At 38.1% G+C, this 15,057-nt stretch overlaps 1 protein-coding gene across 7 annotated transcripts in view; it reads left to right on the top strand.

Moving 5' to 3' along the window:
- Nucleotides 1-14,998, top strand: part of osbpl9 (oxysterol binding protein-like 9) — a 185,267-nt gene extending 170,269 nt beyond the window's left edge. For all 7 annotated transcript variants that reach the window (XM_073063024.1, XM_073063021.1, XM_073063025.1 and 4 more), the window contains 8 exons: nt 496-580; nt 2,625-2,735; nt 6,200-6,263; nt 6,407-6,547; nt 6,629-6,707; nt 9,498-9,589; nt 11,857-11,992; nt 14,095-14,998. In XM_073063024.1, coding sequence (XP_072919125.1) covers nt 496-580; nt 2,625-2,735; nt 6,200-6,263; nt 6,407-6,547; nt 6,629-6,707; nt 9,498-9,589; nt 11,857-11,992; nt 14,095-14,169 — 783 coding nt within the window. In that variant the 3' untranslated portion in view covers nt 14,170-14,998. The remainder of the gene's footprint in view (nt 1-495; nt 581-2,624; nt 2,736-6,199; nt 6,264-6,406; nt 6,548-6,628; nt 6,708-9,497; nt 9,590-11,856; nt 11,993-14,094) is intronic.
- The last annotated feature ends 59 nt before the right edge of the window (nt 14,999-15,057 follow it).

The raw sequence follows: 15,057 nt of genomic DNA, 5'->3' as shown, positions 1-15,057 counted from the left end.
AGTGATTAGGGATTGCAGGTTGCTTCAAGAACCGAATGGTTGAAAGGGAGAAGCTGTCCTTGAACTTATAGCATGGGAATTCCAGCTTCAGTACCTCCTGATCAATGATAGCCACAAAAGATGACATTAACGCTCAGAGATTTAAATCTGTTGCCTTTCACTGATCCATCAATGTAGACTGGCACATGTTTGCTTTCCTCCTGTTCTTGAAGACAACCATCAGTTTTTCACTTCTGCAACATTGAGTGACAGGTTATTGTTACAGCACCGCTCAACCAGGTGTATTATCTTACTGCTCTTTGCTGACTCTTCACAACCTACCTGGCTGGATGTGGTGAGCCAAAGGGCCTCTTTCTAAACTCTACAAGATTACACTGTTTAGATAATGTGTACATAACTGTTGCTTTAAATAGTTTTCAGAAATGTATTCTGGTACACGTTAGTAAGCTTACATTCTCAGTAAGGAAAATTTTCAGATGAATTTTTTCACCACAGGAGCCTGTTGCTGCAGGACCAATCCCAGAGGCCAGTCAGAACAGTGTGACCTTCGTAGCAGAGCAAGTGTCTCATCACCCACCAAGTGAGTTTAATCTTAGTAATCGTGTTAAAGATACCCAAACGCATCATAGAATTTCTATTTTCTGACTATTTAATTATCATTGTTACCTTTTCCATGGCTGACTAGACATTCTTATTGCCTTCCCTCCCCAACTTTGACAGGCTCACAGTGTCTACCACTGTTTAGATTTAGTAACCTGATCACCCCACAGATAGTAAGACCAGAGAGTAGGATGCAGAGAAGATTTTCTGGAATGCCAACAGGGATGATGGACTTTAGTTATGTGGAAGGGCCGGTAAAGCTGTAACTGTTTAGAGTAGGGAATACTGAGGTATTCCATTTCCTCATGTGCTTTGATTAAACAGAAATTTGTGTTTGCTTGAAGGATTGTTAATTAGAAGACCAAAAGCTGCAATAATAGTTAAATCATGGAGAAATTAATAATATTTTTACATGATGAGTTATGATCTACAATTTACTGCCTGATAGGATGATGCAAAAAATTCAGTAGTAACTTCGGTAAAGAATGGTTAAGTATTTGAAAGGAAAAGAATTGTGTTGTTTGAAGGGAAACTAAAATACATGGTGAGAACAAACCAAATTTCTCTTTTAAAGAACAGTAGGTTAAATGTATGATTTCAGTACCATTTTAGTATATAGCCAGTGTTTATCTCTGAAAGTGCTCAATCTTGTGAGTAATAATCTCAGTTTATATTCAATAACTATTGAACAATAATTAGCAGAAAACTGGCAATATTAGGCGCCCAAAATAAAACCAAAGTTCTGGAACACGGGGATGGGGGGGTGGGGTAATATCTGTGATAGAGTGGAGGCCAAGATTGTCTCCGTGACATAACAAGCTCAGTGACACTTAGATTAAAAAATGAATAAGTACAGTTAGAGCAAAAAAAAATACAAACTGGAATTATGAGAAGCAGAACATTAGCTGAAAATGCAAAACGAAAAGGAGTAACTGAAACTGAGTAACTAAATACATACCAGACGAAATGCACCTCATTTCCACCTGGAACCAAACCAGCATAAACATTTGAATTCTCAAATTTCAGTAATCTGCTCCCTGTCTTGTTTTTTCCCTTTCTCCTGATCTACCCAGTTCCTCCTGTACCAACCCTCTACAACCACCATTTCTTTGCCCTCCTCTGCCCATCGCCCAGACACTCTTCCCATGTTCCTTCCCCCCCCCTACTGTCCCCCTCCCTTTTTTATTAGATTCCATCATCTACAGCCCTTTGCCTCCACCTATCACTATCAGTGTCTGTCACTATTTCCACTCACCCTTCCTCCAGTTGCCTTGCATCCCTCCTTACCAGGATCAACCTACAGCTTACACAATCACTTCTCCTCACTACTTTATATTGGCCATCTAGTAGTCCAGATGAAGGTCGACTGTCCATTTCCCTCTGCAAATTCTCTCTGACCCACTGAGTTCCTTCGGCAGTTGGTGTTTTGAACCTTATCATCGGTGTTTTGTCAAAGCTGAAGTGGATGTTTTAGTCCTAAAAGGTATCAAAAATGATTCAGGGTCTTTTTCTGATGTAATGTCATAATTTAATGCTGTACTTTTGCTGAGCTGTGATACCCAGTTGCTATTGAAGCTCATTGTTCCTGGCTGTTGATGTGTCATTGATCTAAGATTTGGTGAGTATTGTGTAATAGCAGGACTGATTAAGATGGAAATTATTATATTCAAAAATGCAGTTTCAAAAGATTTGTTCCTTTTTATGCATATCATCTTAGTGTAACTTGTTACAGCAAGATACCTGCCAGCAGGTTCACTTCCTGTTCTTCAGCTTGGCCTTCTGTTGTGCTTGGTAGTACTGAATAGAATTGTATTTGTAAATTTGGAATGGGAAATTTGCTCCTATCCACTGGTTATTGAATATATGGAAGTGGAATGGAATTAGTTACTCACAAGGCAGACAAGATTGAACTGTGTCCAATGGTATGCTTCTACATTGTAACTTTTATGTATTTCTCTATCTTAATGCTTTGTTCTACTTTCTTTTAGAACATGAATTGATTACAGTTTTCTCCTTTGTTACAGTTTCTGCATTTTATGCTGAATGTTTCTCGAAGAAAATCCAGTTCAATGCGCACATTTGGACTAAATCTAAGTTTCTAGGGATGTCTATAGGAGTGCATAACATTGGACAAGGTGAGTTCATTTTAAGAAATATCTATCTCCACTAATACTCTACATTTCCTCAGCAATAAGCTACTTGCACAGTTTAGGTTTTTGTTCTGTACAGTCTTTTTCCCGTGCTGTCATACCTCTGGACAAGTACTATCTTACCTTGCCTAACAGACTGATAGAGCAGTACATCACAGGGATAGGCCCCTTGCCACATTATTAATTAAGATAATGATGCCAAATTAAACTGATCCGTTTTGCCTGCAAATGTACATATCCCTCCAATTTCAACAACATTAGATATAGCAACCATGCTATGATTTCATATTATTTGCAATTCTGGTTGCCCTATTACAGGAAGGACAAGGATGCTTTGGAAAGGGTACAGAACAAATTTGCCTGGATTAGTGGGTATGAGCTCTAAAGAGAAGTTGGACAACTTGGATTGTTTTCTCTGGAGCATAGGAGGGTAGGGTAGAAGTTCTTAAAAATTATGATATATCTAAGATGACTGGGATGAAAACATGGATGGGTGGTTTAGTAAGTCTGCAGAGAACAAAGATTGATGGTGTGGCTAGTGCAGAAGGTTGCTGAAGGATACAGAGGGTTATTGATCAGTTGCACATTTGGGTGAAATAATGGCTGGTAGAGTTTAATCGGGGCAAGTGAGATGGTACACTTTGGAAGAGCAGACGTAATGGGAAAGTACACAGTTAATCGTAGGAACCTGATACTGTTGATGTGTACAAGATCTTGGGGTCCAAGCATCTTGCCTGAACGTGATAGGGTGGTGTGCTTCCCTTTGTTAGCCAAGGCATTGAGTTCAAGAGTTGGGAAGTTTTATAAAACATTGGATGGGCTTCATCTACAGTATACTGTTCAGCCCTGTTATAGGAAGAATGTGGAGGCTTTGGAAAACGTAGAGTTTTACCAGGATGCTGCCTGATTGCTATAAGGATAGGTTGGTGAGACTTGTTTTCCCTGGAATGGCAGAGGCTGAGGGAAGACCTGATGGAAGTTTCAAAGTTGAGAGGGATAGAGTGGAAAGCTGGTGTCTTTCTCCCAGAATTGAAAGATCTAATACATGGATTTAAGATGATCAGGGGAAGGTTCAAAGATGTATAGGACAAGGTTATTTTTTTTCTAGAGTGGTGGGTGCCTGGGGATGGTGGCGGAGGCAGAAATTAGAGGCATTTAAGAGGCTTTTAGCCACATAGTTGTGCATGGAATAGAGAGATGCAAACCATGTGCAGGCAGGAGGTATTAGTGTAATTAGACATCATTAGCTTAATTAGTTTGGACAACATTGCAGGCTGAAGGGCCTGTTCGTAAGGTGTACTGTTTTCTGCTATGAAATGTAAAAAGAGCAGATAGTTAGAATCTTTCTTCCAGGGTAGAAATGTCAAATACCAGAGGACATACGTTTAAAGTGGAAGGGAGAAGGTTTAAGTATGTACTGGGCTTTTTTTTTTTACACAGAGCATGGTAGGGAATGCTGCTAGGAATGGGGGTGGAAGCAATGGTGACTGAGGATCTCTTAGACACATGAATAGGGAGGAATACTATGTATAGGCAGAAGAGATTTAGTTTAATTTGACTATCTGTTCAGTGAAGGCATTGTGGACCGAAGATCCTGTTCCTGTACTATACTGTTCTTTGTTCTATATATTTCTAAAGGAGATTGTCAGATATGTATGTTATATATCATGAGCCTTGGATGACTTCACTTCCTCAAAGAAGCCAATCGTGGACTACCTATTACCACTTTTGAGTGAGGCCACTGTAGAAGAGACAGTGAACCTAGTCCCATCTGGTCTGTGACGTGGGTGATGATGTTCCCTTTGTCCATTCAGGTTCGGTCTTATTTTCAGTGCTTAGTGTGATGAATAAATTATACTCCCCTCTCTCGTATGTGGATTGCTGGGCTTCTTTGTTCCACCTGTATTTTTGAATTGCTTTCTTGTGTTAATATTGTCAGTAATGTGGTTATTGTTGAAGACCACAAGACGTAGGAGCAGAATTAGACCATTTAGTCCACGAGTCTGCTCAACCATTTTGTCATGGCTAATTTATTATCCCAAATCAATCACAAATTATTTTTCTGAATCTCACTATTTTTGGCCTTTTCATTAAGCAACAATAAATATGGATATCTTGCATGCAGTTTTTTTTATAAGTATACAACTACTTAGCCCAGTTACAAAGCTGAAATGAATTGTTTCTACAAATTGTCAAATTTTGTAGAACCATTTGGATTTTATACTGAGCATATCTAGGTTGAGCAGTAAACACTTGGATGCTGCTCCAGAAAACTCTTAATGGAAATAGTTCTAGGCAAAGAGGAGTCTTTTAATGTGTTTTGTTTCTCTATATCCACTTTCAGTTTATTTCAATGACATTTAATATTATCTTGAGCCTTTTCACCAGTTTTTATTTTGGTTCTGGCTCCCTCTCATGGCAGCTGTATTACATTAATCGTTGGAGCTAATTTCAAAGTTTAAAGTAAATTTATTATCAAAGTACATGTATGTTATCATATACAAAAATATTCTTTTTTTTATGGGCATACTCAGTAAATCCAAGAGCCATATTAGAATCAATGAAAGACCGACCCAACAGGATGGACAAACAACCAAAGTGCAAGGCAACACACTGCAAACACAAGAGAAAAGGAATAAATAAATAAGCAATAGATATTGAGAAGCTGAGACGAAGAGTCCTTGAAAGTGAATCCATAGGTTGTGGAAACATTTCAATCATGGGGCAAGAGAGGTCAGCTCCTTTGGTTCAAGGGCCTGATGGTTGAGGGTTACTAACTGTTCCAGAACCTGGTGGTGGGGTCTTTGATGATAGATGCTGCTTTCCTGTGACTATACTCAATGTACGTGTGGTTAATGGTGGGGAGGGCTTTACCCGTGATAAACTGGGCCTTGTCCATTACTTTTTGTAGGATTTTCTGTTCATGGGCTTTGGTGTTCCAATACCAGGCTGTTTTGCAGCCAGTCAATATACTCTTCACCATACATCTATTGAATTTCTTCGTATGAAATTACGTTATCCTCCTTCAATCGAGTGTCGGTTTTGAAATCATTAACAGGTCTCAGCTTGCTAATGATTTCAAAACTGATAGTCAAATTTTATCTCTTTTACAAAACCCTTAATTTTGAAGTGATTCTTAACATCTGAAAATTCCTGATTTTGGTCTCTTTCTTGAGCAACAAATAATTTAATATCTTTTTCTTTATCTGCTTGGTCAGTAATTTTAAAATTATTTCCATGACATTATTCCCTTTCCATTGTAGCTGTTGCATTAAGATCCATGTAAATAATATTTGGATTAAAATCATTCTGCTTATTTAGTTTTATATTCTAGGTGTTGAGACTTTTTGCTGTAGTTATTTTTGTTTTCAGGCTGTGTTTTCCTCACAGTGAGCTTTTACAAATTTTGTCTAATTCACCATTTCTGCCTGTTTCTTGTATTTTGACAGGATGTGTCTCACTGCTTGATTATGATGAGCACTATATTCTCACTTTTCCAAATGGCTATGGAAGGCAAGTACTGGCCAATATAGTACCACTTAAAATATACTGTACATATTGTTCATAAGTATATATTAAGGGAATCTTATTATTTAATTTGATAGCCAAGTTAAATGTTGTGCTTTTTGAGGATTATTTTCTAATTTGTTTGACAGATCAATTCTAACGGTTCCATGGGTGGAACTAGGAGGTGAATGCAACATAACTTGTGCTAAAACAGGATACAATGCCAGCATTATATTTCATACCAAACCCTTCTACGGAGGCAAGAAACACCGAGTAACTGCAGAAATCTTGTAGGTTTATATTAGATATCTTGTTATCATTATTTATCAACAATAACTTGAATGAAATTACCTATTAATTTGCTGTTTTAGTTCTCCACATGACAAGAAATCCTTTTGCTCAATTGAAGGGGAGTGGAATGGAGCGATGTATGCTAAATGGAGTACTGGGGTAAGCATTGTCTCTGGAAAAAGATATAAGTATCACTTTGCATGCAGTACTCTTTTTCTGATAGATAAATGAATAATCCGAGACAAATTAAATTATTGTTTAGATGCAAAATCTAGCAGTTTAGACTTTGAATGAAGTTATTTAAAGTGATTAACCTTTTCTATAAATAAAATGTTGACACAGCATTTTGTGGAGTAGGAGTAAGGACATTAAAGGTTAACTGTGTGTCTCTGGACCTGCTTGTCTGTCATACAACCTGGGCACAGACATTTCAGCCCTTAACCAACCATTACACATCTCATGATTGTTTAATGTAATTTTCTATGTACAAGTGTAAGGAGTACAAAATAATTGTTATCCTGGATCCGATGCAGCTCAAAAAAAAACCAAAAGATAATGAACACAACAATAATAAAACACAATAAATATAAATACATAAGATAACTTGTATACATTGTATGACGCTAGGCTGTACGTAGATGACTGATGGGAAATAAAGTCATGGTGGAGGTGCTGATCATCCTTACTGCTGAGAAAAGTAATTTTATTTTTGAGTGCAGTGGTCCTGGCGTGAATGCTATATAGCCTCCTCCCTGATGGGGGTGAGCAGGGTGTGTGGGATCACTGGAACTTTGCTGACATCTTTCTGTGTATAAAAAGTTTCAAAAGTTAGAGAAATGTATACATCCTGAAGTGCTTTTTCTTTGCAACCATCCACAAAAACAGCATCAGCACCACCACTGAGCACTCAAGCATGAGCAAAGCAACAGCAAAGACACAGACTTGCAGTTACCCCAAAGACTTTGCGTTTCACAGGGTATTCAACATACCACAAGTTCGTTATCTCTCTCTCTCTCTCTCTCTCACACACACACACACACACACACACACACACACACACACACACACACACACACACACACACACACACACACACACACACACACACACACACACACACACACACACACACACACACACGTGTGTAAGGGAGAACGAGGTGTCTCCATTTTCCCAGCGAGTGGGGAGACAGAACAACTCGCTGGTTTACAGTGGGAGAAGTCCATTACATCGCTTTTTTCGAGCTTTGTGCCTGAAGATCGCAAAGATTCCGGGTCTCCAGGCACACTGCTGTAGATACTTCCACTCCCCTGAGTACACACAGGTCTCCTGTCATGACACCGACCCTCGATACACCCATCTCCAGAGCCCCGAGATCCTAGGCTTCCGAATCTGAGTCGGACTCTTAGGCCAACCCTTCGGCATGTTAACAATGGCAAGTTATGGAACCCTGACCAGCGGGTCCCATTCCTGCAAAGAACTGTAGTCAGCATGTAATTCCAGGTCAGGGTCTTCAAAAGAACCCTGAAAGTGAAAAATAGAGATATTAAAGATGGAAATAGAGCTGTTTCTGAAGATGCAAGTAAAGGAGTCGCCGTTAACCCCCCTAAGCACCACTTTCACTTATTTGGCCTTTTTTGGCGGGTTGGCTGGTGCCAGTGATGCGTCGGTCAGTTTTGACTACCCATTGTAGAGTTTCCTGTCCGCCACAGTGCAGTATCTGTATTGTGCAGCAGTGCAGCCTGGGAGGATGCTCTTACTGCACATCTGTAGAATGAGGCATGTATGGAATTGCAAAGTCCAGCTCTCTTCAGCCTCCTCAGAAAGCAGAGCTGTTGGTGAGCTTTCTTGACTTTTCTGGACCATGAGAGGTTGTGTGTGATGTGCACTCTCATGAGTTTAATAAAGCTTGTAGTTCCTACTGCTACGCTGTTGATGTAGAGAGATGTGAGTTCTCCTGAATTTGATAACCATCTCCTTCCTTTGTTTTGCCTGGCTCCAGGACTTGAGCTCTTCCACCTCCTCTCTTCTCATCGTTGCTGGTGATGAGCCCCACCACTATGGTATTATTGGTAAACTCGATCATGTGATTGACCTTGCAGTCATGCGTTCGCAGAGTGTACAACAGTGGGCTCAGCACACAGCCCAAGGGAACACGTGTTGAGGATGACCTTTTTACACTAGTCATACACTAGCTGTATTTTATTTTCCCCTCTTTCCCATTAACTCCCCCTTACATTCTATCACCACATCTACACAGCTGGGGTATTTTACAATCACCAATTTACCTGCACCCACGACCTTGGGATTGGGGAGGAAACTGCAATATCTGAGGAAAGCCCACAGGAAAACATGCAGCCTCCACACAGACAATACTGGGGGCATGGTTTGAACCCAGGTCATTCTAACGATAACAACTATAATGATCAGTGCTGCCTAGCCTGCTGAGTTCCTCCAGCTGCCTTGGATTTCCAACATCTGCAGATTTTCTCAATCATTGGAACTATAAGACAGCTTTGTGCTACCCAGCTGAGTATTTCATGAACTTTGTCTTCATTTCAGATTCTCAACTTTTTTATTATTTTAATTCATGCTACCTTTTCATTTCCAAAAAAAACCTGGTAGTATGGAATATTATACTGATAGTCTTTTTGATTTCATGAGATAATTAGGCAATTTAATTATATTGACATCACTGGATGCCAATCAAATACTTATTGTACAGGAATTGTTGAGGAGATGATGAGAAATTTATGAATTAGAGTAGAAGCCTTGATAGGTGCTCCCATCTAAGAAAAGTTGAGAAGGGTTTAAAGTTCAAAATTAAATTCACAGAAATGATACTTGGAATATATAATTTTTAATTAATATAATTAACCAATCAAAATTATGCACTTTAAAAATATCTCAATGACTAAGCTAATAAGGGCTATTGTGTTTGTAATGAAGGAAAGCAGCATATTTGTGGATACAAAGAAAATGCCCATTGTCAAAAAGAAAGTAAGAAAATTGGAAGATCAAGATGACTTTGAATCCAGAAGGTAATGAGGATCTTTGTATTGAGATTGAATGATTATTTAAGAGATGGAAGAGAGTGATATTCTACTTTTTAATCACAATATTGTAAATTTAGTAGGCTATGCAGAAGGTTCATAGCATTTGCTGACCACAAAGGTATTTTTAGTTTTCATTATTAAAATACTTTCTATATTCCTTTAAGTGGCTTGGAATGATTTTGTTTTTAAGAAGAGCCTAATGAGTAATGTTTTAAATTTAATATGCACCTTTATATTAAACTACCTCTAACACCACAATGGGCATTCCATTATATTTTGTTATATTCTTTACAAACTACTAACTGGAAACTTGTATCAATGGGAGTGCAACAGTTATAGTTAACAATGTGGCATACAGAAATGGCAAACCAACTCCTTATTGTTTTCGTATAATGCTTCTAAATGTAGAACAATGAGCAAGAGAACTCAGCTATTTTACTTAGTTATTTCTGAGATATTACTTATCAGTATAGGAACTAAGTGTTGGGTACATGAAACTCAGATAAGGCACATTTCCTAATAAGTTTGTATTTTTTTTTGTTAAATATGTACCTGTTTGTGATTATTTTATAAATCTCCAAATGTTTTCAGTTTTCCTAATAATGCAGCTGTATTTTAACTTCACTAAATTTTAGGCCGGTTCCTCTAAATTATCATGCGCATCATTTCTAAACCACAAATGTAAATTTAATGTGAATTATTAGATGTGTAAGAATGTTATTCCTCTTTGAGTGTATTGTGACAATCTAATTCCTAGTTTAAATAGCCTGCACCATCAGCAGGATGGCTGCCGTTTTTGGTATCTTCAGCAAAAGTTAAAGATGATGCTCAAAGATGCTCTATTTGATTGTGGCTTATAACCACGATGTGTTCACATCCCTCACCTGGATTCGGTTTGGACTTGTCCAGCCACTGGAAGCTGCATCACAGACATGATAACTGTTGTCAAAAAGTGAAACTAAATGACATATCCACTCAACAGCGTAACTGAGAATTAAACTAGTCCTTCTGTAGCCTTTCTGTTTCTTCAAAACTACCTTCCCCTCCACCTATCTTCGTATCATTTGCAAACCTAGCCATAAAGTCACCATTTCCATCATTCAAATCACTGACATATAACATAAAAAGAAGTGGTCCCAACACACACCCCTGTGGAACACTAGTCACCGGCAGCCAAACAGTAAAGGCTCCCTTTACTCCCACTCTTTGCCTCCTGCCAATTAGCCAAAGCTAGTGTCTTTCCTGTAATCCATGGGCTAACTGTTAAGCAGCCTCATGTATGGTACCTTGTCAGAGACCTTCTGGAAATTCAAGTACACAACATCCACCAATTCTCCTTTGTCTATCCTGCTTGTTATTTCTTCAAAGAATTCCAACAGATTTGTCAGACAAGATTTCTCTTAAAGGAAACCATGCTGCTAAGGCCTATTTTATCATGTGCCTCTTAAGTATCCAAAAACCATATCTTTAACAATAAACTCTCAACATCCTTCCAATCACTGAGGTCAGACTAACTTGCCTATAAATTTTCTTTCTTCTGCCTCCCTCCCTTATTGAAGAATGCAGTGACATTTGCAATTTTCCAGTCCTCTGGAACCATGTTAGAATCTACTGATTCTTGAACTTCAGCCACCCCTTTCAGAACTCTGGGGTTTAGATCATTTGATCCAGGTGACTTTATCTACCTTCAGATCTTTCAGTTTCCCAAGCACCTTCTTCCTAGTAATAGCAACTTTATTCACTACTGCCCTCTGACACTTCAAACTTCTGACATATTGCTAGTGTCTTCTACAGTGAAGACTAATACTAAATACTTATTCAGTTTGCTATTTCCTTGTCACATTTTACTACCTTGACAACATCATTTTCCAGCGGTCCAATAGCTACTCATGTCTCTTTTACACTTTATATATCTAAAGAAATTTTTGATAAAACAAGGCTTTTTCGTTCACAGAACTACCACTCTGTTTTTTGTTTCTTGCACCATTCTCTGTAAATGCTGGAGGCTGTTCTGTGTGAAAAGCTGAGATTAGCATTTGAGATACTCAAACTAACCTTTCGGCACCAACAATCATTCCACAGTCAAAAGTCACTTAGATCACATTTCACTGTCCTTTTAACACTCACTCTCCAGTAAAAACACCTATAATATTAGTACAAATTGTTTCCTTGTAGAGCATCTATTGTAAACTGATGGCTAGAAATTTTGATATGTGTCAAAAAACATGGATTCTATTTGTGGTTTTCTACAGACTTTGGAAGGACGTAACATACAACTTAAAAATAAAGGATATTGATGCTGCCACAGAGGCAAAACACAGACTTGAAGAAAGACAAAGAGCTGAAGCAAGGGAGAGGAAGGAGAATGAAGTTCAGTGGGAGACACGGGTATGAAAGCGCACTTTTCTTTTATCAGATTTAACTACTTATACACCAAACAATAATGTTGTTATTTATAGTGCAAATTAAAATCAGTTAGTGAAAGCCAAAATAAACTGTAACGCTGTTTGTGACCCCACAAGAGTTGACAGTGCAGTTAAATTTTCTGGTAGAGGAGGAAGTAGCCTAACCAGTATTGACAGAAGTGAAGGTGAAAAATTGCAAATTTCTCGCAGTCTTGGGACAAATCAGGTGGCACCAGAAGACTAAGGCTCAAATGTCTTACCTCCATTTAAACAAGATAATGAAACCAGTCAAAGCAATATCAGTGGTGGGCAAACTTTTACAGACAACAATCAAAATAAAACTTCTTGTTTAGACTAGCATGGGTGTATAAATACAAAGGAGAAAGCTGCAAGTTGGGAAACACTTCAGGTCAATAAGCCGTAAAGCAGAGAAATCAGAATCAGGTTTAATATCATGAGCATATGTCATGAAATTTAACTTTTCGGTTGCGGTACAATGCAATACATGATATAGAGTGGCAAAAGCTGTTACAGTAAGTGTATATATATTACTTAAATTAGTAGTGCAAAAAAATAGTGAGGAAGTGTTCATGTCCATTCAGTTATCAGATGGCAGAGGGGAAGAAAGATGTTCCTGAATTGTTGAGTGTGCCTTTAGGCTTCTGTACCTCCTTCTTGGTGGTTAACAATGAGGAAAGGGCATGTTCTGGGCTGTTGGCGGTCTCTGATAATGGACACCACCATTTTGGGGACCATTCCCTAAAGATGTCTTGGATACTAGAGACTAGTGCCAATGATGGAGCTGACTAATTTTACAACTCTCTCCAGCTTGCTTCAATCCTGTCCAGAAGCCATGTTCTCTTCCCCCCCACACCGTACCAGATGGTGATGCAGCCAATTAGAATGCTCTCATAGAAATTGAGTGTTTTAGGTGACACCAAATTTCCTCAAACTCCTAATTAAATATAGCCACATCAATATGTTGGGGTCCAGCTTAGATCCTCAGAGATATTGACACCCAGGATCTTGAACTTACTCACTCCACTTCGGATTCCTCTATGATGACTGGTGTGTGTTTCCTTGTCTGACCCTTTCTGAAGTCCACAATTGGGTCTTTGGTCTTAATAATGTTGAGTGCAAAGTTGTTGCTGTGACACTACTCAACCAGCTGGTATATCTCACTCCTGTATGCCCTACTGTTACCATCTGAGATTCCTCCAGCAATGGAAATAGGCCCTTTTGCCCAATTGGTTGGTGTAGTTAGAAATGAATTGTTTTAAATTGCTAAGGATAGGAGTGGAAAGAAAATGAAGCAAGATCTTTAATAGGCTGGAGACCAAGAAAGACTGTGTGATAGTAATAGTATGTAGCTTTTAGCTGGTGTAAAAAAAAACAGGTATGGATGAATGAAATCTGTGGTTGGGGAGGAAATTGAGTGCTGGAACTGAGGAACAAAACTAGGATGACTAATGATTGTAATCTATTGCAATCTAATCAGGTTTTTTTTAAGCTTTGTGAGAACACAGTTAGAACCCAAAAGCATGGATTAAGCTGAGAGTGAGATGGTCAGTTATAGAGGCTAGCCACTTAACCTTAAGGTTACCCTTGCAGACAGAATGGGGGTGTTTTATAAAGCAGTTACCTAGAGCAATGGAAAGGAAGCTATTTCAACTATATTTGGCACCATATGCATTTAGTTTGCTATGTCAGTCATAGAAAGATAACAGCATAAAAAGACCAAGTCCATAAAAGCATCAAATACCCATTTAGTATTTTTCATTACACCTGTGCAGTAGGGGCGATTTACAGCACTTGATTAACCTTGTAACAAGCACTTTTTTGAAATGTGGGAGGAAAACAATACTGGGGTATTATTATACATAACATAATATGTGGAGTATGTACAAGCTGTGCACTGGAGGTCAGATTTGAAATGTGGTCAGAGGAGCTATGAAGCAGCGCTACTGGTTGTACCTCTGTTCCACCCTTTACCAGCTGCACAACTATCTTCCCTTTGTGTTCATTTATTTAATATAGTTTGCTTGACGCAAGGTTGGAAATTACCTTTGATCTCTTCCCTCTTAGGTGTTCCATGAAGATGGCGAATGTTGGATATATGATTATCCACTGCTAAAGAGGCTAGGTGGCAATAAATATTAGGATATTACTCAAAATGGTTGAACATTTAAAGCCTACAATTAAGACTTCCTTTTGCCTAACAGAAATTTTGTATCGTTTCTTAATATTTAATAAAACACTATAACTTTGTGGTTACATAAATGCATTCATTTAAGAAATGCATTGTTTAGATTTCATCTGGTAAATTTTAAGTGGTTCGTTTCTCAGGGAAATTGGACTTCAAAAAGGTGGAACAATTAACATCCTGCAAGAGTTGTAAGAATATTCTTTTTAGTGCTGTACAATGAAATATTGGAATGTTTGCTCCTGCTCCACTTCAGAAACTTGTAGTAATGTCTGTTGCAATTCTCCAAGTATGCAATTTCATCTGCCAAATTTATGTCAACACTGCAAATCAAAAAGGCAGCCAAGAATAGATTTTGGATAGCTGTACAACCTATTTTAGTGCACTGTCCGTAATGTCATGCTACAGAATTAAAAATGTACCACTTTGATGTATTGTTCTTAAGTCCTGTTTGCAAATGTAGGACTCTCCTAGAATGTTTCTTTATTGCCTGAACCTCTTTTCATAGATACGTGTACATATATAGTAAATATATATATATATGGAGAATTTCATTAATATGAAGTGTGAACTGGGATACATGTTTATATATAGCAGATACAATATGAAAATGAAGCCAATGACTGCTTTATAATTTAACACAGAGGCCTTGTTATTAATTTCAGAGTGTCACATTTGATTGAAACCTGTATATAATTTTATTCCAAAAATGAATGATTGCGGCTAGTTTTCATTCTGATTATTGTAACAACATAATAAACCTTCATGGAGAACATTTGGAAGTGACCATAATGATTTTGCTCAAATTAATGTTGCACTATTTGAATAACAAATATCTGACAATA

This window comes from Hemitrygon akajei, chromosome 12 (assembly GCF_048418815.1).
Source record: "Hemitrygon akajei chromosome 12, sHemAka1.3, whole genome shotgun sequence".
Taxonomy (NCBI): Eukaryota; Metazoa; Chordata; class Chondrichthyes; order Myliobatiformes; family Dasyatidae; genus Hemitrygon; species Hemitrygon akajei.
The sequence above is the reverse complement of the archived record's forward strand: the minus strand, read 5'-3'. Positions and strand labels throughout refer to the sequence as shown.